General features: G+C 36.1%; 3 protein-coding genes across 9 annotated transcripts; 1 reads left to right on the top strand and 2 right to left on the bottom strand.

The window, feature by feature from the left end:
* The first annotated feature begins 394 nt into the window (after positions 1–394).
* Positions 395–7,003, top strand: LOC140007740 (uncharacterized). 5 transcript variants are annotated; one of them, XM_072050906.1, is made up of 9 exons: positions 401–698; positions 3,301–3,755; positions 3,978–4,688; positions 4,762–4,922; positions 5,013–5,351; positions 5,430–5,561; positions 5,678–5,776; positions 5,860–5,928; positions 6,012–7,003. In XM_072050906.1, exons 2-9 carry the CDS (start codon positions 3,347–3,349, stop codon positions 6,753–6,755), a joined length of 2,664 nt encoding a protein of 887 aa, XP_071907007.1. In that variant the 5' UTR covers positions 401–698; positions 3,301–3,346; the 3' UTR covers positions 6,756–7,003. The 5 variants fall into 5 exon arrangements, with proteins under 5 accessions (XP_071907008.1, XP_071907005.1, XP_071907007.1 ...); XM_072050905.1 differs by having other exon boundaries at positions 3,972–4,688; XM_072050907.1 differs by having other exon boundaries at positions 395–698; positions 3,301–4,688; positions 6,079–6,355.
* Positions 7,004–8,323: 1,320 nt separating this feature from the next.
* LOC140003922 (uncharacterized) lies at positions 8,324–12,846 on the bottom strand. 2 transcript variants are annotated; one of them, XM_072050903.1, is made up of 3 exons: positions 12,708–12,846; positions 9,287–9,441; positions 8,324–9,105 (listed from the first exon to the last, which is right to left on the bottom strand). In XM_072050903.1, the coding sequence occupies exons 2-3, from the start codon at positions 9,390–9,392 to the stop codon at positions 8,501–8,503; spliced, it is 711 nt and encodes a 236-aa protein (XP_071907004.1). In that variant the 5' UTR covers positions 9,393–9,441; positions 12,708–12,846; the 3' UTR covers positions 8,324–8,500. The 2 variants fall into 2 exon arrangements, with proteins under 2 accessions (XP_071907004.1, XP_071907003.1); XM_072050902.1 differs by lacking the exon at positions 12,708–12,846 and having other exon boundaries at positions 9,287–9,582.
* Positions 12,847–17,372: 4,526 nt separating this feature from the next.
* On the bottom strand, positions 17,373–21,547 carry LOC113691062 (putative late blight resistance protein homolog R1A-3). Of its 2 annotated transcripts, none has more exons than XM_027209248.2 (2): positions 20,822–20,991; positions 17,373–20,654 (listed from the first exon to the last, which is right to left on the bottom strand). In XM_027209248.2, exons 1-2 carry the CDS (start codon positions 20,850–20,852, stop codon positions 17,518–17,520), a joined length of 3,168 nt encoding a protein of 1,055 aa, XP_027065049.1. In that variant the 5' UTR covers positions 20,853–20,991; the 3' UTR covers positions 17,373–17,517. The 2 variants fall into 2 exon arrangements, with proteins under 2 accessions (XP_027065049.1, XP_071907002.1); XM_072050901.1 differs by having other exon boundaries at positions 17,757–17,963; positions 18,572–21,547.
* Positions 21,548–26,593: the final 5,046 nt, after the last annotated feature.

The raw sequence follows: 26,593 nt of genomic DNA, 5'->3' as shown, positions 1-26,593 counted from the left end.
TGAAACGAAAATTTCCGTTTGATTTGCCAAAATTTTACCTTTCTCTCACACATAGTAGCGCACAATGAGAATTTTTTTTAAATTACCAAATCTTTGGGCCTGTTTGGCAAATTATTTTTTTACCAAGTTTATCTTCTACAAGTTTTTTAACAGCTTTAGTTACAGTAATTTCAAAAAACTCCTTGAAAATTTTAAACTGTACACTTCAAAATATTCAAAAATTTGCACATTTCAAAAATTTTTCCTACAACTTCAACTGTAGGTTACAGTAAAATTTTAGACAAACACTTAAAAAAACTCATTTGCAAAACAGGGCCTTTATTTTTGGTAAAAATTTCATTATTTTTAAACGCGACTTGGCCCATGTTGCCCAAATCATGGACGGGCTTGCAGTTTAAAAAAAAATGGATTTGGGCCTAGTTGCCTACGGTTGAGAAAACGACAAACAGAAACAGGAAATCAATGCTAATGTCAAACATCGGACTTAAACGTCAACGGCGACTGATGCCGGAAATCCGCCGGCTATTTTTCACCATCCTCAATGCCGCCGTCACTTCCCCTCCAGAATTTCTCACCGTCTATGTTATACTGTGACTTGACAATGGATGTTGGGTGGCATCTACGCCATCTGGGCCACCGAGGACGGCCACCATAGATATCAGCTGGTCTTCTCAAGCCATCGGCCGTTGTAATTCTTGGTAAGTCAGACTATCCATCAGATTTTTCACTGTTGCGAGAAATTATGTTTTCTGGGTTGGTGTTTTGCAAGAATATGAATATGTGGTGGGGTTCAGCCTGTAGGCCTCGTTTCATTGGACGAATGCCAATTTCTTTATTTCTATCAACTTGAATCCTATTCCCATCTGGGAATTTTGGGAGGCATTGATATCCCTGCTTCGTTCCTTAGAGTGATGAGAATCAAGTGTCCTTTTGGCTTTTGGTGGCTGACTCTATTTGGCAAATGATTTTTCAGCGACATTCTTGATTCACGTCTTTGTCTCACATACACGCTTATTTTTGAAAGATGCTATAATATTTGTTATGTTGAATATTCGCCTCCACCCTCTTCGGCGAACTGGCCGGGGTAGGAATCGATATGGGAATGAAAAATGATGAACCACCCCAGGGTCTTTGTATAGGCCATTGCCCTTTGCATGCTTGGTTGGGAACACCTGTGGGTTTCGTCAGGATAGTAGGTTAATCAACTGAAAACTTTAGCCATGAATAGCAGGATAATTCTGTCTGTTGTTAACTATGGTACCTGTACCCACCTGTGAAAGATCAAAACCTGGAATCATCACCAAATAGATACATACAGGTGCAAATTCTGGCCTCATTCCTCAGGTAATCAACCCTAGCTTTTCTCTAATAAGTATACAAAGGTATAGATTAATTAGTATCAAAGAGACCGTAAGATGAGTGGAATGCCGAATGAATTTAACTTATTATGTTCCACCAAACAACTCTTTGGTTTCATTCAGCAAAATGGTCACAAATTCTTAGTTTAGTATCTTATTGATTTTAGTAATAAGGCGTGTGTTTCAGAAAACTCAGTTGAGCAAAATTCCGCAAGATAAAGTGTGGCAGCTTTTAGTAAGTCCTCTCTCTTTGGCCATGCCTTCTTGTTTGGTGAAAAATACTTTCCGAAGAATATTAAGTCATCAATTTGTTTCATCTAAGCGAGTCGAATCAAGTCTAAGGCTATCTGTAAAGAATTTGAAGATTAAAGGATTCAAGTGTTGGTTCTCCTTCAAAACCAGTATTAGTTTCCTCCTCTGTAGCTACGGTAATGAAGTTAACTGTTAATTTGTCCTCTGTATCATATCCAGATGCATCTGAGGAAAACAATATGTATTCTACCTTGTGTTACATTTTTGCATGGGGAACTTTGACTACTAAATATGCTTTGCCTGTGAGAAAGAGCAAATGTAATTCAAATATTTGCCGAGCAATACTTCAATTCCCTCTTTAGCTTGGTGACTAAAAGTGCACAAATGAAGATCTTGTGTCTTGAAAGTAATTGCATGTCTAGCAATTACTTCTCCAACCACAGTCTGAGATAACTGGTTAAATTTCTTGTAGGCATTTGTTCCACAGAACTCTAATGAACTAACCATAAGATAGCTATTATAATGATCAACTACGATGAAAATAAATAAGGAAATTTACCTGATTTGAAGCAGGGCATGACTTGGAAATTTTGTATCCCTCTAGAGGATCTGCAGGAAGTTGACCGGATGTATACTTGCCATGCTTAGTTGGATCTATGCAATTGTTTTTAGCTTAGAAAAGATGCTACAAATTATGTGATGATCCAGTTCTTGTTGTCACTATATACATGGGAAGCTATCTATATGCCTTACCGCCACTCACCTTGAATGAACCTTACTCATTCCTCCGCAACCTTACTACAATTTAACTATTTGCTGCAAATTAATCAAGATCATACCTCAACGAATAAGACCATCTATTATTGTGTTACTTTGTATCCTGCAAGGATGCATAGATATCATAACTTGTATCGCTAATTTATGCTGAGAGGAGTGTCAAAAGAGGGGAACTATACAGTAACAATTGCGATTTTACTCAAGGTGCCTCTCTGTGTCTCTCATGCTACCTACATTACTGCTTGCTAGTTCTTATCCAATATTTTTTTACTGTTATCTTCGATTCTGGATTTTAATTTGATTTTCATCTTTTCCTTTTCCAAGTAGGTCTCTTTGGCAATTTTCTTTCCTAGATATGTTAACATGACATGGAACCCAAATTTGGGTATAAGCATATGTGAATCTGCATTTTACGCCGAAGTATATTGGTATTTACCGTTCGGCGTTGTCAGACCGAAGTAAGATTTTATTCTTGCTGATATTTTCTTATTAGGAGCAATTAATGCTAATGATGTTGTTATCCTTTTACTCTGGGTAAACTATTCATGTTGTTATTCAATAAATTTCTTTTGGAATTCTGTATCTGCTCTGGCCATTTACCATTTTCTCTAATTGACCTAAAAGAGTACGTTTAAACGTCTTGTCTTCATCATTCTTCTCCTGTATTCGTTTCCTCTATTTTTTACCTCTCCATGGCGAAAACTCCCATGCAAGAACCCTTTGAGATTGAAGGGAAACTTTTAGCCACAGAGAGAATGAAGATTTCCTTCACAAAACAATCTGGCAAGATTGATAAAAGAATCTTTATCGAGGCTAAGGAGAAGCTTGCCGGAACCATCAATTCTTTCATTCTAGGCCCAATTTTCATGGAAAAGACTTTACCGCCTAATGTAGCGGCTGTTTTTCCTTGCAGGCGTAATACACTTCCCTTTCATTATGAGTCCCCTACCTGGCCTGATATGCAGCAGCCTACTCCGATGGAGGGGTGGCCACTTGCATCCCCTGACTGGCTTTCATGGGTAACTCGCATGTCTGCCATTAAAAAGGATCTCTGGATCCAAACTGGGATATTTGATGCTATCATGATCAGCTGTAATGTTCCTGCTATTGACAAACCGCTGCTCTTTTCCTCTCTCTTGTTTTGGGACTGTTCTACCAATACTTTTCATCTAACATGTGGTGCCATGACCCCAACAGTTCTTGATATCTCTGCAATTTTGGGGCTTCCACCCGTTGACTTTAACTTGGATGTGCATCAGAGGCTTCTAGAAATGTATGCTGAATTTGATCAGTCCCATGGTCTTTTCTCTAGCCCTAAATGGAACTCTTCCATACGGGCATATAGTTCCTTTCTAAAGGATTTCAAAGGTAAAGATGGCTCTCCTGTTACCGACGAAGAACACCTCGCTTTTCTAGTTTACTGGCTGAATAAAATTATTTTCTGCAGCCCAGATAATAAAATCTCAAAAGAATTACAAAAAGTGGCTTTTGCCCTTCATGCTGGTATCTCTGTAAATATTCCTGTACTAGTACTGTCCCATTTGTATCGAGGCATCTATGAATTAATTTCTAAGCAGTTTAAAGCTGCAGGAGGTCCCTTGTGGATTTTGCAACTGTGGCTTAAATCCTATTTTCCTGAGCTTGGTTCCAAGCTCACTGATGAACCCACTGGAGCTTTTGGATATCAACTCGGTCAATTTCCTCCCACCCCAAAATCATTGGAAGAATGTTTCCGATTCTTTTATGATTGTGCTTCTCGACCTTCATACATGCCATTTCCCCAGCACACTGGCCCTCCCTGGCACCGTATAATTTGCACACAAGCTCCAGCAAGCTTCAAGTATGATAACCATGATGTTTGGGCCGATTTTGTCCTGTGTAGAGACCTTCCCGTTTCCCTGTGTGTGGATGAAGAAAATAAAAGCAAGTTCAGCGTGGAAATTTACCTTCCAAATTTGGTTTCTAGACAATTCGGATTGGTGCAAGATGTGCCATTTCCTTTTCTGGAGACCCATAACAGGCAATTGATACCTCGGCGCAAGTTGACTGAGTCTGATATGTCAGATGTTGCAGCGCAATTTGCCAAAAGGAAAAAGGATTTCAGATTCTGTTCCTTTAACTTTTCTCAGGCGAGCAGCGAGAACTTCAATTCCTGGTGGCTGAAGTACATTCAGGGCCAAAAGAAAGAGGACTGGGTTCAAGTATGGCACAGAATTGCTCCACAATCTGGTGAAAATGTTACGAAAACTTCTCCCTCGAGAGGCCATGAAATGAAAAGGAAACTCAGTCCTCAACTCCATGGTATATTATTTTTCTGTTAATCTATAAACCTTCAACTTACATTCCCTTATCTACATACATTCCCTCCTTGCAGGCCTTCCGATTAGGATTAATCAAGTAACAATGTCCTCTGAACTGCAAGCACCTCTTGGTCCCGGTGCAGAATCTCCAGCAACTGCCATTCCAAAACAGAAGCGAATTAGAAAATCTGGCAGTGGGTCCTATAAAGAGACAGCTAGGAGGATTCTTGATCCTGTATTTATTATTGTTCTCTTTCTGAATCCTTAACAGTCTTTAGTTTGAATTGTTTTTCTCACCTCTCATCGACTCATTCTCTTTTTATAGGAACCATTGATATCAACTACCTCAGTCTGCCCGGATGATTCACCTGTGATTCAGAAGGCAGTGGATGATATTCACACTAAGGAAGCAGATGTTGAAGTGAACTTAGAGGAAAAGTTTGACAAAGGAGGTGGGAAAGAAATGGACTTTCTCAAGAAAACAACTGCTGGAATGGCTAGAGAAAGCCTTGAAGGAGATCTATTATATCCTGGGCTTTCTAAAGCGACCAGTAAGGTAGTAGATCCACTTGTTGGTCCTTATGTGAGTGAGACTCCTGCTATTAGCCAACAAAAGGGTAATCTCAGCCCTAATGATCTGTCTTCATCAACTTCTCTGGATCAGGTACTCCTTATGGATATAGGATTCAATCTCAGTGTCCTTTAACGATAACTTTCCAACACCTTACTTCTTTACGACTAGGTTCCTCTGGCTCCTGGGTTGATTCCTCCTCTGGATCCTTCTAAGTTGTGTGCAACTGAATCTATGGCAATTAGGCAGCAAAAGGATGCCCCAGCTACCAAGTACCCAGCCGCATCAACTTCTGTGGATCAGGTATTCTCTTCCTAAGCATAAAAGAATTGACACTTTATGATCCCTTTCAGAGAATAGCCACCAAGACAAGCACTTTTTTTTTTTTAACTAGACTCTTCTTTTTCTCCAATTCCCAGATGACTTCAATTGGTCCTTCAAAGTCCTCTGTCAATGAATTCCAGCCAAAGAATACTCCAGGTGCTCAGAATTCATCATCACAGACTTTTGGGGATCAGGTATTCCTTTCCTAATTTCGATCGATTGACGCATGAAGCCTATTAAGAATAACTGACAAAGACCAGTAACTTTTGGTGATTAGGCTCCTCTTAATTCTCAGCGGATACTTCCAACTGATCCATACGACACTTCTGCTCCTTTTGCGGATCAGGTATTCCTTTCCTAACTTTGGTTGATTTTCGCATGAAGCCTATTAAGAATAACTAACGAAGACCAGTAACTTTTGGTGATTAGGCTCCTCTTAATTCTCAGTGGATACATCCATCTGATCCATACAACACTTCTGCTCCTTTTGATCCAGTGGCTATTTTCAAAGACTTGGAAAATTTCTTGGAATTGGAAAGTTTCTCAGATGGCTTCCAACTATCTAGCACTAATTCTGAAAAGACAGAGCTTTCAGAAGAAGAATTCAACAAGCATGTCTCAACTGTCAAGAATCTGATCTCATTTTCTCTAGAAGCCATCTCCCATCCCGGAAGGCTGCCAGTGCTGATTTCTACTTGCAAGTCCTTGCTGGCCTCTGGAAGGCTTCCTTGTCAGCAGGCCTTGTACCTTCAGCAATTAGTGAACAACCTCCCATACTTGACTCAGCGCTATGAAGTTGCTACTCGTGAATTATCTGAATTGGAGAAGGTGCTTCAGGAAAAAGATGCTCTCCTAAAGGAATTGAGGACTTCTTTCCATTTGTCCAAGGAATTAACAGATAGAAGATCAGCTATCATGATCAGGCACCAAGAAATAGAAGAGGCTGTACATGTACTTCTTGCTGAAGGAGACGCACTGAAGAAAGAAGACGATCGAGCAAATGAGGATTTGCGTTTGTTAGCTGAAAAAGCTGCCACTGCTAGATCGCAATATGAAGAAGTCAAGCCACAATCACAAAGCATATTATCAAAGCAAATTCAAGTAATGGCCGACATGGACAGCATTGAGAAACAATGGGCTGATATTCAGGGCAATCAATCTTATCTGCCTTAGTGCTTATATGTCTTGTTTTTTTTTTCTATCGGATTTATTGACTTAAGGATTGTTTTATCCTGCAACTGTTGTTAGCTTGATTTCTTTTTGTTGTCCTCATTATCATGTCCTCTTTGTGAACTTATCTAATCCTGCATATTGTTGCCTCATAAAATTTAGCCTGTCTGTCCTGGTGCCATTAACCTGGAACAGAAGAATTTGGAGGCTTAATCATCACTCTTGAGTAGCAACATTTGTTTATTCTGCAACTGTTGTTGGCTTGCTTTCTTTTTGTTGCTCTCATTATCATATCCTCGTGAATTTAACCAAGCCTGCATATAGGAATTTACGAAATTTTGTATCTGTCTTGGTGCCATTAACCTGGAACGGAATTTGGAGGATTAGTCATCATCTCTTGAGTTTGGCTTGTCGCCCTTGTGTATGCCTCTCCTTGTGGTTCTGGCACCTCATTGTGTATGAAATTGGTCTCCACCCAGTTGCCATTCTCTGTCGTCCCTCTCACTTTGATATCATGAAATATTTACAATAACCGTAGCTAAATTGATTTTGGGATTCATCTTACTGGGGGTTCTTGATCCAAGGATTTTTAAGTGAGATCCTCAAATGTTTCAAATATCATTTTCTCTGGCAATTCCTTAGGATTCATCATCATCTCTACAGTTTGCCTCCTCTGCCTTGGGTATGCCTTCATTTAGGGTTCTGGCACCTGATTGTACAAGAAACTGGTCTCCACCGCGTTGCCAATCTCCTTCGTTGCTCTAAATTTGATATCTTAAAATATTTGCCAACAAGCTGAGCTAATATCAGTTGAGGTTCATCTTTGAGGGGTGCTTGACTAGGGATTTTAAAGCGAGACCCAAGAATGTGTGAAATGCCATTTTCTATGGTAATTCCTTGCATATTCTGAAGCTCATCAAGTTTAATAAGAACTGTCTAAATTGAAGCAAATTGTCTTCAGTTTCTATTTTCGCGAAAATGAAAATAGAGGGGCTCTATCAGTAGGATGCAACTCATGAGATTATGTGCCTACCTGAAAAATAAGAGAAATTCCATTCACATATTTTTGTCATTAGCATCTTAAGTATATCGAAGATAACAGGATCCTTCTATTGCACCCATGGTTCGAAGTCTCGGCCGAGACCGAGACGACTCGGCCGAGTCGTCACCGTCTCGGCCCCTACCGATACGAAACCGTGACGAAACGATACCGAAATACTTGACTCGCCAAGAAATCGGCCGAGACGTCACCGCGACGGATTGACTCGGCCGAGTCACTCCGAGTTATCCCGAGTCAAGACGAGAAATCGGCCGAGTTACACCGTGACAGATTGACTCGGCCATTTCTTCTGCTATTTTTTTATTATTTTTGTTTAGCATACTTTTTTTTATATTATTAATAATTTTTAGAATATTAAATACTTTAAAATTTGCGTCTCACCGAGACCGCGATCGATATGCCGAGACCGATATGGAACGTTCCGGACCGCGACCGTGACCGCGACCACGACTTTGAACCATGATTGCACCCGGTAGATGAAGAATCTGAAATGCATTTATGGCAGGAGAACTCACAGAATATCTTTCACACATCCATATTAGGAGCAAAATTGTACAACGGGAACACAATCTTTTAAATGTACCAGATAGATCAAATATCAAAGAATAAGCGATACAAGAGAATTGAGACATCAATGGAGAGGAATCAGCGGTAACAAAAATTCCGCATGAAAATCTGGTCAAAATCTTCAGAGAGTCAGTAGCATCATGATGATGAAGCCCACTGTCATTGTGAAAGATACCACATTGACTTTGTTAGCTGAAGATGGTGGGGGAGAGCCAGATGGTGAAGATGCGTTAGGAGATGGTGGACTTGCTGCTGGGGATTCGGCAGCAGGAGTGGGACTGGGAGGAGGTGATGATGCAGGACTGATGGCTGGTGACTTGGATGGACTGCTTGCAGGTGACTTGGAGGGTGACACTAAAGGAGACAGTTTTGGAGAGTTGGCTGGAGCTGCAGGTTTGGGTGGAGATGCAGCAGGCGAACCTGTAGGACTTGAAGTTGGGGAACCTGAAGGAGTTGCTGGTGTTGGGGAGGATGGAGTGGCTGCTGGAGGAGGAACCGATGGAGCGGCTGTTGGGGGCGCAGGTGCAGGAAGTACACTGATAACCACTTTCATTCCTCTGTCACAATGTCCAGATGTTCCACAAATGTAGTAGCTGTTTCCTGAGGAAGAAAGGGTTATAGCAGTGTTCCCTCCAGAATACGATGCTATGGAGGCATTCGTCAGGCAGGCATCATAATCTGGCTTTGAAACTTGAAGCACACTATGGCTTGGTCCATACACAAAATCTGCAGAAATCAAGAAGAGCTTTCATCAATAAAATCCATCTGGGATTGAAGAAAAAGAACTTTCATTTTACATCTGTTCCACATTATATCAGTTTGCACGAATTCATCCAAAGTCACGAGTCGACTAATGCACGTTGCAAGAAAAGAAGTTTTTGCACACATTTTAGGATTGATTACTTACTCAGAGTGTCTCCAACGAAGAATTTTTTAGCGTTTGCCCATGATTGGAATTGTGTATTGAGATCCCATCCACCGGTTGGCGCTCCCACCACATAATTCGCGGCCATGGCCGTGTCAACAAATGCTGCTGCTACAGCAGCTGCAATCACTAATGTCCTGAGCAACATTATTGTCATTTTGGTTATCAACAAAAAGGAAGCTGTTCCTTATTTTCTCTTGCTTCAACAGTTGCTCAAACTTGATCTGGAAGCTGATTTTTTTTTCCCAATCTTGGTTTATTTCTTGACAAGGTTTGCTATTTATAGATGCAAGAAAAAGAGTAGGAAAGGATTTTTTCTTTCTGACTTTTGATCATTATTGAAGATGGGGATGGGGTGATAGGCTAGTGCCAGCTTGTTTACAAGGAAGTCTACTTTGAAAGTATAACGCGTTTTTCTTGGTTTTCCACCATCAAAATACATTTGTTTTCTGCCAATTGCAGCTGGAGGATGCACATTAGTTTATCCTAATCTTGACCAGGTACAAATAAGTTAAACTTAATTTTGTCTTGATCCAGCACCGTTACACGTTAGTTGACTTTTTGTGATGTTTGATTCCCAGATTTAAACTACGCAAATATAGGAAGCATCCTATGAGGTTCTATTCCTCCCTCCCACATGAAAACTGAAAATGAAGAAAAGAAGCTAGAAGAAAAATGCTTAGCTCAAACCCCAAGGGCTTTCCAGTTCAACAGCTTATTATTCCGGGAAATTTTGCCTTGTTAAGGTGTGATAAATTATCTATTATCATTATAGTTTTTTTTTTTGCTCTTTTTTTTTTCCTAGGGAAAAGACATGTCCATTAGTTGTAATTAGGGCTGCAAACGAATCGAGCCGCTCGCGAGCGGCTCGAGCCAGACTCGAGTCGAGTTCGACATTAATCGAGCTCGAGTCGAGCTCGAGCCAGCTCGAGTCGAGCTCGAGCTCGAACTCGAGCTCAGAATATTAAGCTCGTTAGCTCGCGAGCCGGCTCGCGAGCTTGAGTATATATATATTTTTTTTATTTTTATTTTTATTTAATAATAAATTACGTATATTATATATATATTTTTTTATTTTTTATTTTCATAGTGAAATTACGGATATATCCTTAATATTTTATTATTTATTCAGAAAAAAATATTATTTTATTTATTTTTTTAAAAATAAAATAATTTTTTTTTTATTTTTTTCGAGCTCGAGCTCGGCTCGACTTGATTCGAGTCGAGCTCGAGCTCGAAAATTGCCAGCTCGTCGAGCTCGAGCTCGAGCTCGAGCTTGATAAAATTTAGCCGAGACTCGGCTCGATTAGCTCAAAACTCGACTCGACTCGGCTCGTTTGCAGCCCTAGTTGTAATAGACATGATCTATATGAAGACAGCTTAATATTCAATTTTTGGCTGCTACAATCATGAATAGAACATAACATCTTTGAGTCGAGATTTTGCTTTCTACTGCTATGTGAGAATCTTCTAGGTCGTGTTGCATATGATTGAGTTACAATTCACAAATTTTTTTTTTTAAAAAAACCCTTCATTTTCAAGGGTTTAATCCATTGACCAAGAATTTAGTTGGTATCCGTTTTTCTTGTTTATGTTAAATTTATGAAAGCAATTCTAGGATTAAAATTTGGTAGTTGGGGAAAATTCCTAACAACAACATGCACAAGAAAAAAAAAAGGTGTATGCTAGAAAAATTCTTATGTTTGAATCTTATTCTTGAATTCTTGAAAGAAAAACACAACAACATGCAAACATTTCCTGAACCGCTTCTTATGATTTCCAGAAAGAAAAGGGAAAAAAAGAAAGTAAAAAAATGCACTAACTTATAAGAGAAATATGACAATTTGAAAATGTTTGATGCTGTCTCCACCTACCTCCCTTTCGTGCACAATTTGTACAAAGCCATGTTCATTGGTTTGTCTTCGTTGACCAAAAAGCTTGATAATTTTCTTCCATTTATTATAATTAATTTTTTTGACAGTAGAAAGTTGAGAATTATATGATGTTGTTTGTGGTCGTGACCATGTTTTGTAGGCCAAATAATTTTTTTTAAAGAGTATTTATATAATAAAATCCCTAAAACCAGCCAGCAGCCATGTGATGGAGCACACGTTTTAGCTAGGAGATGCCCACTAATCTATGAATCATGAATGTCTTGTTTAATTATGGAAGAAAGAAACTGTAAAAGAATTCTACATGGGTTCATTTTGAAAAATTTTTTTTTTTGGTCTTAGAAATTGAGAAATGAGAAATGAGAAATGAAGATGAAAATAATGAAATCCAGGACAAGTTTTTTTGTCTTTGAAATGTGACTGGCATATATTAAGGCCCTTGAAGTTTTATGTCTATGTCTATTATCAACAAAAGTTAAATTTTGGTTTCATTTAAGCCCTTACTTGATCACAAAGGTCAATATATGTGGGCAAAAAATTAGCATACCATGGTGGTGATCTATCATCTATAATTACAAAATTACAAAATCCACCAGAATCCAACCACCATAGCCATGGCAGGAAACAAAATTACAAAGAATCTGTGGCTATTTCCCCTTCAATTGTATTGTGTGGTGCAGTAATATTGTGGTTTTCCAATTCTATTGAGTAGTTATTTCTTCTCCAGGAGTAGAGGGAGAAAGGGATGCTACTATGGACAACAACAAGAGCAAGGGAAGAACTTTTTATCAATTGAGTTACCCTCTTGCAAGAATTTTCCAATTTTTGGGGCTCAATTGAAGAAAAATCAAATATTTTTTATAAGTCCAAATTGCCATTAGTGCTTTAGAATTGTCTTTTTTTTTTTTTAGCTATTGCTTCAGAATTAGAGACGTTTGCCTAGTGGTTTTGGCAATTGCCCGAGTATTCAAAGCAGGATCTAGCGTTGGGAAATATCAATAGGATCATGCCAACCCTTTCTTTTTTTTTTTTTTTGCTTCTCAAGAATGGAATTTAAGAAGCGAAAAAGAGAAATGAGGGATTTGAACTCAGATCAGGATGTCATTGACTTTTCTTTTAATAGATTTAACTTTAAATTTTAATCTTATAAGAGCAACTACAGCAAGCAATCTTATATGTAACATCGTATTCAAGAAATTTCTAATACAAGCTATTCTTTCAATGGACAATATTAATATATAATTAAGTTTGAGGGACTAGAACCACGAAAACTAATTCTAGAAAACATTTTGGTTTCCATGATTTTGCTTATAGAGAAAAGAACCTTTTAGCTCAAAGGGATATATATATTCAGAAAAAAGGAAATTAAAACTAGCTTTCCCGTATCACAAATATCATAAATTCTGCAGTTAGAATATTTTTAATCAGCAATAGCAATTGTATTAAGCTGAAGACGTGTTTCCAAAAGTGCCAGTAATTAAAAGAAAAAAAATAGGAAAAAAAATACTTACAGTTCTCTGAATTGAATTGATACTCGCCTTCATCCTGTTGTCATTGGACAAGAACATGATCCCTTGTAGTAATTAGACTTACAAATAGAACTGGATCCAAACTGGGGATAATTAGGGAATTCGATATCTGGATAGAAAGAGAAGAACTCCATTACCCAACACCAAGATTGAAGTCTTTAAAGTACTTAATTATTTGTACTATGATATGAAGTACACCAAGGGCTTAGGGTTTCATGGTGGACGTACAAAACTACATTTGTACTTTTACAATGTTGGTTTTTTGTGACTCTTTTATCTCCCTTTTTTCCTTTTTTATTTTCAAGAACCCTTTTATTCCTTTTATCTCTTTTAGTATGACCTTAGTGCATATGCCCATTTCGTCTATTAGGCCCAAACCAATTATGTGTTTTTTTTTTTTCTTTTTGGTGTTCTCCTACGGATTCCTATGGAAATTTTTATTTTTATTTTTTTAAATGTTACATCTTAATTTATTTCAGATCTGAATTTTGTCGGATCTTGAATCTATTTTGACAGATCACCATCATTATTGAAATTTAAAACCATTGATTAGTAGATCTAAAGATTACAGCATGCACAAAATGGAGTTGCAACGATTTATCTGTTTGAAAACAACTTTCAAATTTCTTGTATTTTTCAAATGTGTTATAATTTTTCGGATCCATTGTATCTATTAAATTGTAGATCTATAATTTCTAGTACATGTTTAATTTGCCATTAGGACAGTGATGTAGATCAAATTGTACTGGATGATTTTTAGCAATTTGTTAATGAGTTTTGCTTTTATCGAAAAAAAATTATGTGTAAAACAAAGAAATGTAAGTATACACCAAATCAAGTAAAATGTACAACAAGAGGTGGGGGAAGTGTAAGCAAAAGTTCTCGGATTCGAATCCTCCCGTTTACATTAAAAAAAAAAAAAAAGAAGTACAACACTAGCGCAATTGTACGAAAATTCCAATTGTATTACCCCTTCTCTCATAAATAATTACTTCAGACTCGTGTACAAGCCTCTGCGGAACTCTCTGAAAACAGGCCAAGCTTAGTATGACCCACTTGGAAAATGGCAGTTAAATTTTTCCCATCCTCAGCCCAGACCATTTTCAAGTAAAAATTGGCCCTATTTTTGATGGGCAATGTGGGGCGAGTTTGTGGACTAACAGAATTCTTTTTGAAAGGTCGAAGAGAATTTTGTTATCTGCTTTAATGAAATTGTTTTCTTGATTTTTATTGGTAGGGTCACTCCTTTGGGCACCGTTAAAATGTAGTTCAAATATTAATTTCTTTGAAAAGATAAAGTTAATTAAGAAAATATATAAGTATAAGAAAATGTAATAATTGTTAGTGTATATATTCACATAATAGGTTAGATGTATTAAAGTGTATCCAACAGGCATACATTAGAAAAACCTTTACTGAAATGAGTAGCTTAAACATCAACATGTAAGCAATTACATTCAAATAAGGGTAAAATATAGAAAAACCCCTTGAGGTTAAACGAACATACAAAATGATCATCTATAGTTTCAAAACATACACTCCGGTACCTCGTGGTTTGAACCAATTTAAAAAAGTGACGAAAATCATCTGAATTTTTTTTTGCATTTGTACTAAAAATAAACAAATTTTCAATTGATATACCTATGGTTATAATATATCCTTTGAGTTATAATATAGAAAAGCCCCCTATGGTTTAGCAAACCTGTAGAAAAAACTCCCTTATAGTTTCAAACCATACAATCCAATACTTATGGTTTGAACTAATGTGAAAAATAGACAAAAATCATTTAAATTAACGAGTTTGAGGTTGCTTGACATGGAAAATAATTTTTAAATCAAATTTTAATTGATATACCTATCAAATTTTTTAATTGGTAACGTGGGGTTCTGGATTTGATTCGTCCTTGATTGTAGAACACCTTTCCTAGTTTATCATTAAGTATTCTTAAGTTAGTTAAAGTCTCCCCCAAGTCATTAGTATTTGAGGGTGTTTTCTTGACTTATCATTAATATTTCTAAGTTGTAATTCCTTTGTAGGATTTGGTAATTTAAGAAGAGTCATAGTATCATATATTAGTGTAAGCTTCTATTGGTATCAGTTCCTTAAGATGTTGCTCTTGTTGGATAATCATGAATTTGGATGTAACTCTTAAACTTTTAATTCTGCCATACTAGGTTTTACATATGATTAATTTGGTTAGAAGCCAAAAGTTGGAATTTGTTTTAAGCATAGATACCTTTATAATTTTGTTGACATTGTAGTTTTAAGCCATTTAAATCCTCAAATAGAAGCATAGAATGTAAGAGCTTTGGAATGATAAATTCAATAGAGAGTCATGTATGATTGCGAGATGCTTAGGGTGGCTTAGACTAGTGATAATTCGAGAACTACCAGAGCATTTAAAACATTTGTTCATTAGGATAGGATGATTAGGGAAATTTTTTTTATTATTCACAAGTTTTTAATTATCTTTTTATCTTACATATATCACTTAAAATAAGTGCTACAGTAAATAACATAAAAATCCTTTTCCCAAGTATGATCTGAGAGCTACAGGGTTCGTGTAGATAGGATGATTTGGGAAAAAATTTTCTTCTTATTCACAAAATATGTTTTTTAACTTATATCTGACATACATCACATAAAAAAAGTACTAAATTAAATAAAATCAAAATTTTTTTCCAAATATTCTTCAATCCCGACAAACCCTGTGGTTTTATTTTTTGGCAAATCTTTAATGACAACTCAAGTTATACTGACGGCTCTCCGTTTTGTGTTATCTCCAAAATGATACTGGCAACCTGTTGTACCTTTTATTACTGCTTTTTGTCAAATTCTATGGTACTGAGTTTTGCTTGGCTGCCCTGTTTTAAAAGCTTTATTGTAATTGTTTCTCTTGGATGAGGCTTTAGCATCATGATCGGTAAGCACTCGGTATAGATTTTCATGAGACATCAACTATAATGTTGTTAATTCTTTAGAGGAGCACGATCTCAAAATGTAGTCTTTAACTGCCTTAATAGTAAATACTCAAATATGTATGTATACACACGTACAAAGTCCACCTTTCTACTAGTACTAGCACCACTAAATGTGTTTGGATTTAGAAGAAGAAAGAACAATATACTTCTTGTTTAATCAACATGCCTTCATAGTATGTTATGTTATATAGAAGGGTAAATTACTTTTGACCCCTTATGATTTGGTCATTTACCATATATCCTTCTCTTTAGTTTAAAAATCTATGTATAATCCCCTTATGGTTTGCGTTCAAGTGTGATTGTGAGTTTTTTCGTTAAAACTGACGATCAATAGAAAAAAGTCAAAGTCAAACTAATAAATCGATAAATTTACCCATTTAATACTAGTTCGAGCAATTATTCAGGTAGCACTAAACTTTTTCAACAGTCAAGATTTGACCACTTAACTATTAATAGTATGTTTTTACACAATGAACTATCAAATATGTAAATTTTGAGTCTTTTTTTTTTGAAAGTGTAAATTTTAAATCATTTCATTTGATTTTACTATTAACTCTATCAGACTTAATAGTTCGCATGATATATGAGATATACTATTAATAGTTAGATTTAGATGAGTTAACGGTGGAATCAGACGAAATGTTCAAAAATTTATACTTTTCATAGTTCAATGGATAAAAAATACTATTAATAGTTGAGTGGTCAAAATTCGACTATTCAAAAAGTTTCGTGGCTACCCAAATAACTCGCTCTACTAGTTAACTACACCTAATCATGTAGTGATCAAAACCTCAATGTGATTATCTTCAAATCTTAAAAAAATAGATTTTTTAGGAGAAATATTCATAGTATAGTAAAATCTATTGTTATATGATAAAAAAAATTAAAATTTTGTATATTACGCATAAGGTGGCCCAAAAATCACTAAAGCCATGAAATTTATGTTATGAAATTCACTGTCCATTAGATTAGTTTTTATAAAATAAGAGGTTATAAAATGGAAACACATGTGAAAGATAAAAAGATTGAAAAGTAATTATTCTCATAAAAAAAAACTACATAGCAAATCATTTATTTTATGTGAAAGCAAAATTTAGAATAAACAAAAAGTTAGCAGAAACCCATTAACTGTCAAGGGCTTCAATAGTTTTATGACATTTAAGGTGTGGATTTTGGGATGGAAAAATGTGGATTTAACCCCTCTCTTTTTTAATTTACATACTTGCTGCTTTGTCTATATCATCACAATTATGTTCATACCCCTCCTTCCCAGACAAATCATGTTTTACTGTTTACTGCGGTCATCACCAACTGTGGCGTGGGTCTTTACTATGGCTTTTCTTTTAAACAGATAGTAACAACATTCAATCAGCAAACTAGGGAGCTGTCCTTTAGGGATTACGGTTTCACAAGTTTCAATTCAAATCAGTTGACAGTCTTGTTTTTAATTTTTTTACACCATGATCCCACTTGTTTACACATTACTAATGCTTATTTACATTGGACCGCCGCTTATTTATGCTCTAGACAAACTGGTTTGAAACGAAGCTTGTGAGGCCCTGATTTGATGACTACATAGATTGAGTTAGCGGGTCATATTTTTATAATTCGCCGGAAGGAGTCGGGAAGATCAGAAATTGTAATGCAAGTAACACTAACGCAACCTGATTAACTGATCTTGATGCTAGACTGATACAGCAAAGCCAGTAGTGGTACAGAAGTAAAGGACTAGGAAAAAAAAAAAAAACAGGTAAAATGAGTGAAAGTGGCTGCCCAAGCCAAAGATACTTGAGAAGATTAGTAGTCCACCTTATGAAATAAGGATCTTCAGATCAGCATTTCCCAAGTCCATTTGTTCCTCCTGAAGTGGCTTTATAAAACTTGCAGAGTAGGGACAATCAGACGCCTCAATTATTTCGAGAGTCGAACTCCCCAAACAAGAAGGGATCTCCTTTAGAAAGCGACAGTTTATCAATACTAGTTTCTGCAGACTTGGAAAACAGCCCACGCCCTCGTAGGCAGTCCACTTGACAATATCCAAGGCAGCTATTTTCAGAAATCTTACTTTAGGGAACCCCTCTTTTTCCATGTTCCATATTTCCCCATCAAAGGCGTCACGGAGTAATTTGAGAACCTCCAGATTGGGAAGATTTTCGATCACTGAAATTTGGCTCCAAGGGAAACGAAGACCGGATAGAGTCAACTTTCTAATTGCCAAAGGGAATTGAAACTCAAACCGGCATGGATTAGGAAGACCTGTATAATGATTGAACATCAGATTCAGTGATTCTAGTCCACTTGGAAAGTCAAGTACTAGAATCTTGTCTGCTGAAACCCAATCATGTTCATTATACGCAATGAGAATGCATTTCAGCTTGTGGATATTAGGAATTTTACTGAATACCTTGCGGACGATATCCAAAGAAGAAAAAGATACTCGGGAGAAGGTATTCAAATCACACAAGTTTGCAGCAGTGTCAAGATTGTCTGTGGGTAACAAAAATGAACAAAAAGGTTCAGAGTAGATGTCCTTTATCTGTAAGTGCCTTAGGTTCCTCAGATTCCATATAGTATCAGGTAGTAAAACAGGCCGACCAACTGTTTTCAGGACGAAAGTTTCCAAATTCAAGAGATTGGCTATGGAAGATGGAATTGAATCCATATTTCCTAGAATTGCCAAGTACCTCAATCGAACCAATAATTCTAGTTCTCTAGGAAAAGTAGTACCTACATTTATGTTGCTCAATTCTAACACTCTAACAAGTTTGAAGATACCAAAAATGGATGAAATCTCAAATCCACGATGTCGGTGCCTTTTACCTCCATCGGAGTGTATTAGAGAATGGATTGTGGGAGCAAATAACCTGGACTTGCAAAAGTGCTCTGGGTTAGAGTTGATGCATAGGCGGCGAAGGTTGCGTGGCACTCTGAAAGTATATATTTCATCATACCCACGTACCAGCTGCAGAAAATTTTCTTCTTTGCCTTTTGTCACACAAAACTCATGCAGCAAATCATGAACGCGACAAGCTTTGACACCACCAATGGATCTTTGCTTGGAAACAATGACCAAGCTTCTGTGGATAAGATCCATTAAGAAATCATTTGCCACATCCTCTGCACTCTTGAACTGAGTTTTCTGGGTAAATGCTTCAGCGCCCCATAACCAAATCAACTTCTCAGAAGAGTGTTCATGGTCTTCTGGAAATGCTCCGAAGTATAGAAAGCATGGCTTCAAATTATCTGGTAAGTTCTTGTAACTCAACTCTATTGCAGCAGAGCATTGTTCTGTACTAGAGACGATTCTTGAACTTAAACCGTCCACAAGTTCTTTCCAACCATGTTGGTCCTCATTTGCCAGAATTCCAGCTAGAATGACGATTGTAAGTGGCAGTCCTTGACACATTTTCACGATTTTCATTTGCAGGTCGCATAATTCTGGTGGAGGCAAATCATTTCCAGGAAATAACTTCATATTTAGCAAGTCCCAGCTCTCATCAGGAGTCAGTGGACGGAGGAAATGAGGCCCTTCATCAAGTTCATCTATCGGATCAGCGACATCAGACTTTCGACTTGTCACGATCACTCTACTTCCATTTCGATTGTCAGGGAATGATGCTTCCAATTCATTCCATGCTTCAGTGTCCCATAGATCATCCAAAACAATGAGATATCTAGTCCTTAGCAGACCTCTTCTGACTTCTGCAGCCAAATCTTCTTCACACATCTTAGAAAAATTGTTAGGAGGCTTGGAGTGAATACAAGTCAAAATTTCAAGTAACAGATTTTTTCTGTGATACACTTGAGACACAGTACACCAAGCACGTGTATAAAAATGCGATGTAACTAAAGAATTATTGTAGACTTTTTCAGCTAAAGTTGTCTTGCCAAGTCCTGGCATACCTACAATGGGGACAATTTGCAGTTGGGATGATCCTCTTGTGAGTCGATTGATTATTGAGGTTGCCTCATCCTCCAATCCCACGATCATGTCATTGATTATTGGCATGCTTCCCTGTGATGACATGTTATTTGGACTCTTGGTAACTTCCTTAACATTGAGATCAAGTGTTTTTTTATCAAAAGTGTTCATGACCGCAGCTTTGATGATCTTAATTTCTTCTTCAACGGAATCAAATGAGATTGAAGAAGAATCTAGAATGTCTCCAACCAACAAGGAGTCGATAAGAAATTCTACCATGTATGCCACCTCAACAACACGATCCCAAAGTGCTTGAAGCTCCTGATCTTCATTGCGCAATTCCACAATTCTTCCCAAGAAGGAGCGTAAGTAAACAAGTTCTTCATGGATTGCATGAATTGGATAGTTTGAAAGAGCAACTGAATGGGCATCAGGATTTGTCAAATCTTCCATATATTTTAGAAGAAAATCGATAAATCCCAACTCATTAGTCCTAGGAAACTTGGATGATGGTGATGTTTCTGGATATTTCTCTGCAACTATTGCCTTGATAAGCTTTATTCTTTTCAGGAAATCATGAAAAGACTCAAGATCCATTTCCTTGACAGATCCATCTTTAATTACATTGAGAGAAAGGGAAAAAATAACAAGTCCTGCATCACAGAGCAAGAGTCCAGTAAGATCTCTCATTTTCTCATCAAACTCATTGGGGTTCTCCTTGAGAATGATTCTCAAAGACCTCAGCCCGTCGTAAACCATTTTCAATCGATCCTTCAAAGACATCATAACACAAGCTCCAGTCTTTAGTATCTCCCAAAGATAGATTAGGAGAGTATCGATGAAGACTCTGAATATGTGCTCATCTTTTTTCTCGTATGGTTGTCTTGATATCTTTGAAGCAATCAGGGCCTGGAAACAAGTCCTACGGACTTCGGGTTCTACAGGAATGATCTTCAGCAGCAGGTCCCGAGCAGGATCGCCATCTAACGGGAATGAGCTAAGGCCCCACAGGAGATAGTTGCGTGCTGCGTTGACAGCAATAGATTTAGTGTGAGTCAGTAAAGGTCCCAATTGCCCATCATCGATGCCATGAAGTGTAACAAAACAGATGAAGTTTTTCAAGAATGTTAGCTTCTCTTCTAAGTCTTCCCATGGTTCCTGCTCTTCTAAGACATCTATTAAGCAAACGTACCGAAGGCTCTCCTGAAGAGAGTCCATGACATCCATTAGGTCATCTTTCTTTACCAGGGACTTGCTAGGCAACCTTGATGAGGTGTCTAAATCCTTCATTTCTTGTTCGAGGGATGTCACTTCTTCTAGATCATCGGGGATATGTTCCGCAAGTTCCATACGATATCCATCTTCCACACTAGTAAGATAGACCTTGTGAATCGCCGGTCCCACTTTGGAAATGTAATCTTTCATCCTAACAACCAGTGCTCCCAGATTTGCATCATCATCATCGCCCCACTTTCTCACACATAGAAGAAATGGTCTGAAAGTTCCGAAAAATATTTTAAATGCCCTCAAGTCAATGAGCTTGTCCTCCCAATCTGGAGTTTTAGGACACAGATCCTCCAGCAACTGCAGATCATCCAAGATGGCTGAAATGCAAGTAAGACAACTGGAGGCCATGTAACGAAAGGAAGATGAGTTAAATTTAGAGATGAAGTCAATGAATATGGCTAGGAATGATGAAAAAGGTTGTACAGATCTCTCTTTCAGAAACTAGGAAAGCTCTGAGCTCAGAAGAAGTTAGATACTTAGATCGAGGTTTTAGAGAGAATTTGTGTACAGTCCAATTGGGAGAGCTGGTAAAGAGGGTCTGTCATTGCCCAGTTGGGGGGGCTGGTGCTGAACCTGGGGGGATAATTTGGCCTTTTCCCCTGCATAAACTTGGTTGCAACTTGCAAATATATATAGTATTTCACATCTGGCTGATATTAACCTTCCTGTATTCCTATTCTTGGCTGGATATTGTTATTTATCTTTTCCATTGCAGAAGAAGTGGAGAGCTACTGAATTATTGGGTTCTGTTCTGAAATGTGAAAAGTCAGTCAATCCCACTAAAGTTTTCGCTTTTGTCGAGCAACTTGCCCTTATTTTCACAGTTTTGCGCCCCCCCCCCCACGAGAAAAGGGAAAGTATAAGAAATTTCACAGGTGCAAAAGTAATGAATTCCTCGTCTTAATCTGCTACAATATTTATATTTCCTTATTTTCAGTCAATAATGTTTGACAAGCTTATTAGGCTGCAACAATTACACGTTTAGGCTCAACTCTTTCTGGATATTGAATTCCCAAAAAGTGAGACATTTTAAGAAAAATTTTCAATGGGTAATATTTTTTTAACTTTTTCTCAATTTGTGAAAAGCGCATTTAGTGAAATGCAATCCTTTTTTTTTTTTTTTTCACATGATGCATTTATAAAATTGTTTTACTATTTGTATAGGTAGATATTACTTAAATAACGTATGAATGTATCGTTTAGAAATCATATTTATTGAATTTTTGTTTTCAAAACCTTGACTATTTGAGACCCTTTCTTAAAACTCTTATGATTTGGAAATTTCCTCCATAGTTGCGAGTATATATACTCACAACTAGATATATTATTTATTCATAAGGAATAATTTTGTAGCTGAATTATTGACCCAAAAATCTGATCTTATATAGAGTCAGCAGGTCATAGAAAATTGAACCAGTGCATGCTGTTTATCATCTTTCGGGAAATGCTAAAAATTAGTAGGACACTTTATTTATTTATTTTTTGTCTAAATAGTTTCAACAACTTGCTCATAACCTTTGATTTTTATTGACTCCTTATAATACTTACTAAGAATATGAAAAAAAAAATAATGAGCCTGTTAATTTGTTAATGTTCTCATAATATGCACATTATCAAGGGCTCATATTGACTATTTTACTATAGTTCAAAACTTTCGTGGTGAGATTATAACTGGTAATTTGGTCAGTTCACGAAATCATATGCTTTTCACATGACCGGTTTTTTCGGCTGACCGAACTTCGAGCACTAAAAACCAAATACAGAATTGTTTGATTCCATTTTCATGAAACAATTAAATGGTACTAATGAATATCCATTAAAATGTCTATTGAATCCGCCTCAAAGATAAAAGAGTCGGTATAGATGACGGTTTGGTTTTGTTATACAATTAATTTTATAACCTCTCTTATATATAGAGGTTAATCTTTTAGTTTTATTCAGTGTTCTCCATAAATAAAGGTGATTGAACATCTCTTTGTAAGCTTTGATCGTCTTGAGTTAATAAAAGGAAAAATAGTTCACTACTTTTGCCTACTTCTCTCTATTTTATTTTATCCTACATCTTGTCATTTTATTAGTTTTACAACATGTTATCAGCATAAGTCTCTACTTCTGAGCGAAAGATGAAACACGAGACTCTGTCGAGATTCTATTAGTGTCAAATCAACGGTTGGATATTTTTTCGAGCAACTCTTGATTATCTATTGAGGTAAATTTCTGATCCATAAACTTATTTCAATTTCTTATGGCTAACATTTGACTGATCGCAAAATACAAGTGCCTACTACTGAGCAACCACTAAACAAAAACATTTATTATTTGACATTTTTGAGGTAATATTTCTCCTTATAATTCCACTTATTTGTCTTTAGAATTATTTGTTAATGGCAACCTATTATAAAATGCTTAACGGTCCAAAATCCCGTTACTTGTTCTTTTCATTTGATATCTAACAAAAACTCCTCTCATACTAGAGTGTGGCCCTCTAAAATTTTCTTCATCTAGTATATATGATACTTGAGTTGGTACCCTTAGCATATTTAAATTCACTTAAATTCATTGTAATTATAACCATTAAGATGAGAGATTTCTTTATAAAACTTCTGTCGAATAAGAGGAGAGACTCAACAACAGAATTGAATAATGCAAGTGGCAAATTGGAGACAAAACGGAGGAGGAGGAGGAGAAGGAAAGATTCGCAAGTACCAACTGGGTACAAAATACTCATTAAATCTCATGATTGGGCTCGGTTGGACAGTTAGACTACTAAACCTGGCAGAAAGAAATTGTAGAGGTAGACAATGGAAAAAAGAATTGATAAATTATGAAATCCTAGTAATTAAATTAGTCGATGGCATTCGTTCTTTTTTGTAAACAAATTACGTAAAGATTGACTAAATTTGTAGTCATTCTTCAAAACATAACTAAAATTTGAAAAACAAAAACAGCTGCTTCATTCATTTAAATATTTAGAAACAACAAATATCCTAGGAAGTGATCCTACCACACAGGTTTAAGACGGGATAATGAACAATAAAACAAAATGAGTTACTTGATCTTGATGTTAGACTGATGCAACACAACTAGTTACAGTACAAAAGTAAAAAAAAAAAAATTTTTTGAGAAAAATAAAATGAATAAATTGGTTGTCCAAACTAAACAAGCTTGAGAAGATCAGTAGTCCATTTCTTTGGATGAAAATTTCCCATGTCCATTTGTATCTCCTGAAGTGGCTCTATGAAAATTTGAAATTTAAATCTATTAAGTTATTGAATTATTATGTATTAAAATCTTAACATTTGAACATATTTTGTATTAAGTGATAAGTGAATAATTTATTACTTTTTTTTTTGAGTAAGTTTTTTCTAGAAAATTCAACACCATTTTAATTAATTAAGATACTCGATTGTTATTATCAAACATGTCTGAATATGTTAAGATTTGAAGCCATTAACTTTAAGTGTTGAATTAGGTTATCAAACAGGACCTAAGCAAAATTAAGTAATACAAGTGGCAAATGGAAAAAAGAAGAAGAAGGAAGAGACAATACTATATTACGTCTAGCAGCAGCCTGGATTCCTTTTCAATTCTGTTATACTAATTAATAGTAGTTAGTAGCTAGGGAGAGCACATCTATCGACAGTGGAAAACCATTAATTATGAAATTTAGTATTGCAGAATGTGTGATAGTTTAGGCTTATTTATCCTAGACTTGTGTCCCTATGTTGACATTGATCTCTCTCAATTTTTGTCTCTCAAATATTTTACTTGTCGAAATTTGAAACAAGTGGCAAAGGGGGAACCAAAAAAAAAAAAAAACTTATTGGTTTCACACTTTCACTCAATACACAGATCGGCCCGCACCATAACAATAGTGGGGGTTTACTCGGAGTCTCGTGTCCTTCTAAATTGGCTTCAGAAGTGCTTGAATTATAAACTTGGGAAAAAAAAAAAAAGAAAGTAATTAGTGAAACACCAAATACATCAAAAGAAAATTCTACTCTAAATGACGTATAATTCATAGAACAAACATAAATTAAAAAATGGCTTACTTTCCGAGTTTTAGGAATTCATATGTTTATATCTATTTTGGGCATATTATACTTTTAAAATCCATTTTTTTCAGGTGAAATCTACATTAAATAGACTACACAACTAAATAAAAAAAAATTGGAAAACATCATTCCCTCCACCGATTAAAGATCAAGAGTAGTCGTAAACACTTATTAAATTCTCTATATCCTCTAAAAAAAGGTTCCTCAAACACATACCTTATACTTAACCTACTAGAGTTGGTGAATTATTTAATAAAATATTCAAAGATAAAAAGAATTAAAAAAAAAAAAAACGTTGCTATACCATACCTTTTAGAGTTCTCCAATGTCGACTTGACAAATTACACTATTGAAGGAGTAATAAATCACCAACATTAAAATATGTTGCACGAAGAAGAATAAAGTCACAATAATGTTAAGGGTAAAAATTTCTAATCAACCCTCCATCTGTTAGGGTTGTGCACTTTTAACTGTGTAATTAACAATTGTATTTTTTTCTCCCTCTTTGAACTTCTAACAATGTGGTGTATTCACAATTCCTCCGCCCATATGAGCCGTTAAAACATCAGGCGCAAACCATAGGTGAAAATCACAAGTAAAAGTTGAAGGGCTAGTCGACATGGTAAAAGGGAATAGCCCCAAATTGAAAGTGTTTTGGATACAAATAATTAATCAATCCTCGTTATTGGGCTATCGTTGGACGGCAGGAACGCTAAACCTAACAGATTAGAGATCGCTGGTTAAATGATTGAACCACAGGAAGGAGTTGGGGAAGATTAGAATTGAACAATTAGGCTAAGAAATTGTACAAAAAGACAATAAAAAGGAGTTGTATAAATGATAGTATTCAGATTTGGGATGTCAATGAATTTAATCAAGGCGAATATTGTACTGTTCAAGTTTGTTTGACTATTTTATCGAGCTTGAAATCATGTTCAAACTTAACTTAATTTACTTATTTATCGAATGAAGCTCAAACCAGCATTTATTGGGTTGAACTCGAGTGACTTGAAGTTTTTTGTTTATAAATTTTAATTTTATACTAATCGAACCAAATTTGAATCGAGTCTGAACAATTGTCAAATATAAAATATTGTTCAAATTTTAATTTAATTAGTTGCCGAACCAAAGTCGAATAAGTTTTTACTTAGTTGAACCCAATTCAACTAGTAAGTAATTTGGTTTGTCTTTCAACCCTAACTTAGATCAGTTGATCACATTCATCCTTTTTGCAACAAATTAATAATGGTATGAAAAGATAGACTAAATTTGTAGTTTTATTGCGGCTAATTGGTATTAATTTAAAGAAAGGGTAAAGTGCACCATAACCCGCTAAACCTAATGAAAATGTGCAACATTTTTTGGAAGCATAACAAAAATTGACAAACTAAAAACAACTGCTTCATTCATTTGAATCTTTAAAAACAATAAATATCCTGGGAAATGATCTCACCCCACAGTTTGACACAAGATAAAGAACATTAAAACAACATGAATAACTTGATCTTGATGTTAGACTGATGCAACACAACCAGTTACAGTGAAAAAGTAAAAAAAAAAAAAAAAATTGAGAAAAGTAAAATGAGTGAATTGGCTGCCCAAACTAAACATACTCGAGCACA

This window comes from Coffea arabica, chromosome 5c (assembly GCF_036785885.1).
Source record: "Coffea arabica cultivar ET-39 chromosome 5c, Coffea Arabica ET-39 HiFi, whole genome shotgun sequence".
Taxonomy (NCBI): Eukaryota; Viridiplantae; Streptophyta; class Magnoliopsida; order Gentianales; family Rubiaceae; genus Coffea; species Coffea arabica.
This window is presented reverse-complemented; position numbering and strand designations above follow the sequence as displayed.

Bases quoted from the DNA above. Each gene is read 5' to 3' on its own strand.
- LOC140003922 (XM_072050902.1), bottom strand. From the start codon at position 9,461: ATGACAATAATGTTGCTCAGGACATTAGTGATTGCAGCTGCTGTAGCA. The intron at 9,106-9,286 runs GTAAGTAATCAA...TGATTTCTGCAG, and splicing joins CTTCGTTGGAGACACTCTGA to ATTTTGTGTATGGACCAAGC.
- LOC140007740 (XM_072050904.1), top strand. From the start codon at position 3,347: ATGCAGCAGCCTACTCCGATGGAGGGGTGGCCACTTGCATCCCCTGAC. The intron at 5,352-5,429 runs GTACTCCTTATG...CTTTACGACTAG, and splicing joins CATCAACTTCTCTGGATCAG to GTTCCTCTGGCTCCTGGGTT. The intron at 5,929-6,011 runs GTATTCCTTTCC...TTTGGTGATTAG, and splicing joins CTGCTCCTTTTGCGGATCAG to GCTCCTCTTAATTCTCAGTG.
- LOC113691062 (XM_027209248.2), bottom strand. From the start codon at position 20,852: ATGTCATGGACTCTCTTCAGGAGAGCCTTCG. The intron at 20,655-20,821 runs GTACGTTTGCTT...CTGTCAACGCAG, and splicing joins TCTCTTCAGGAGAGCCTTCG to CACGCAACTATCTCCTGTGG.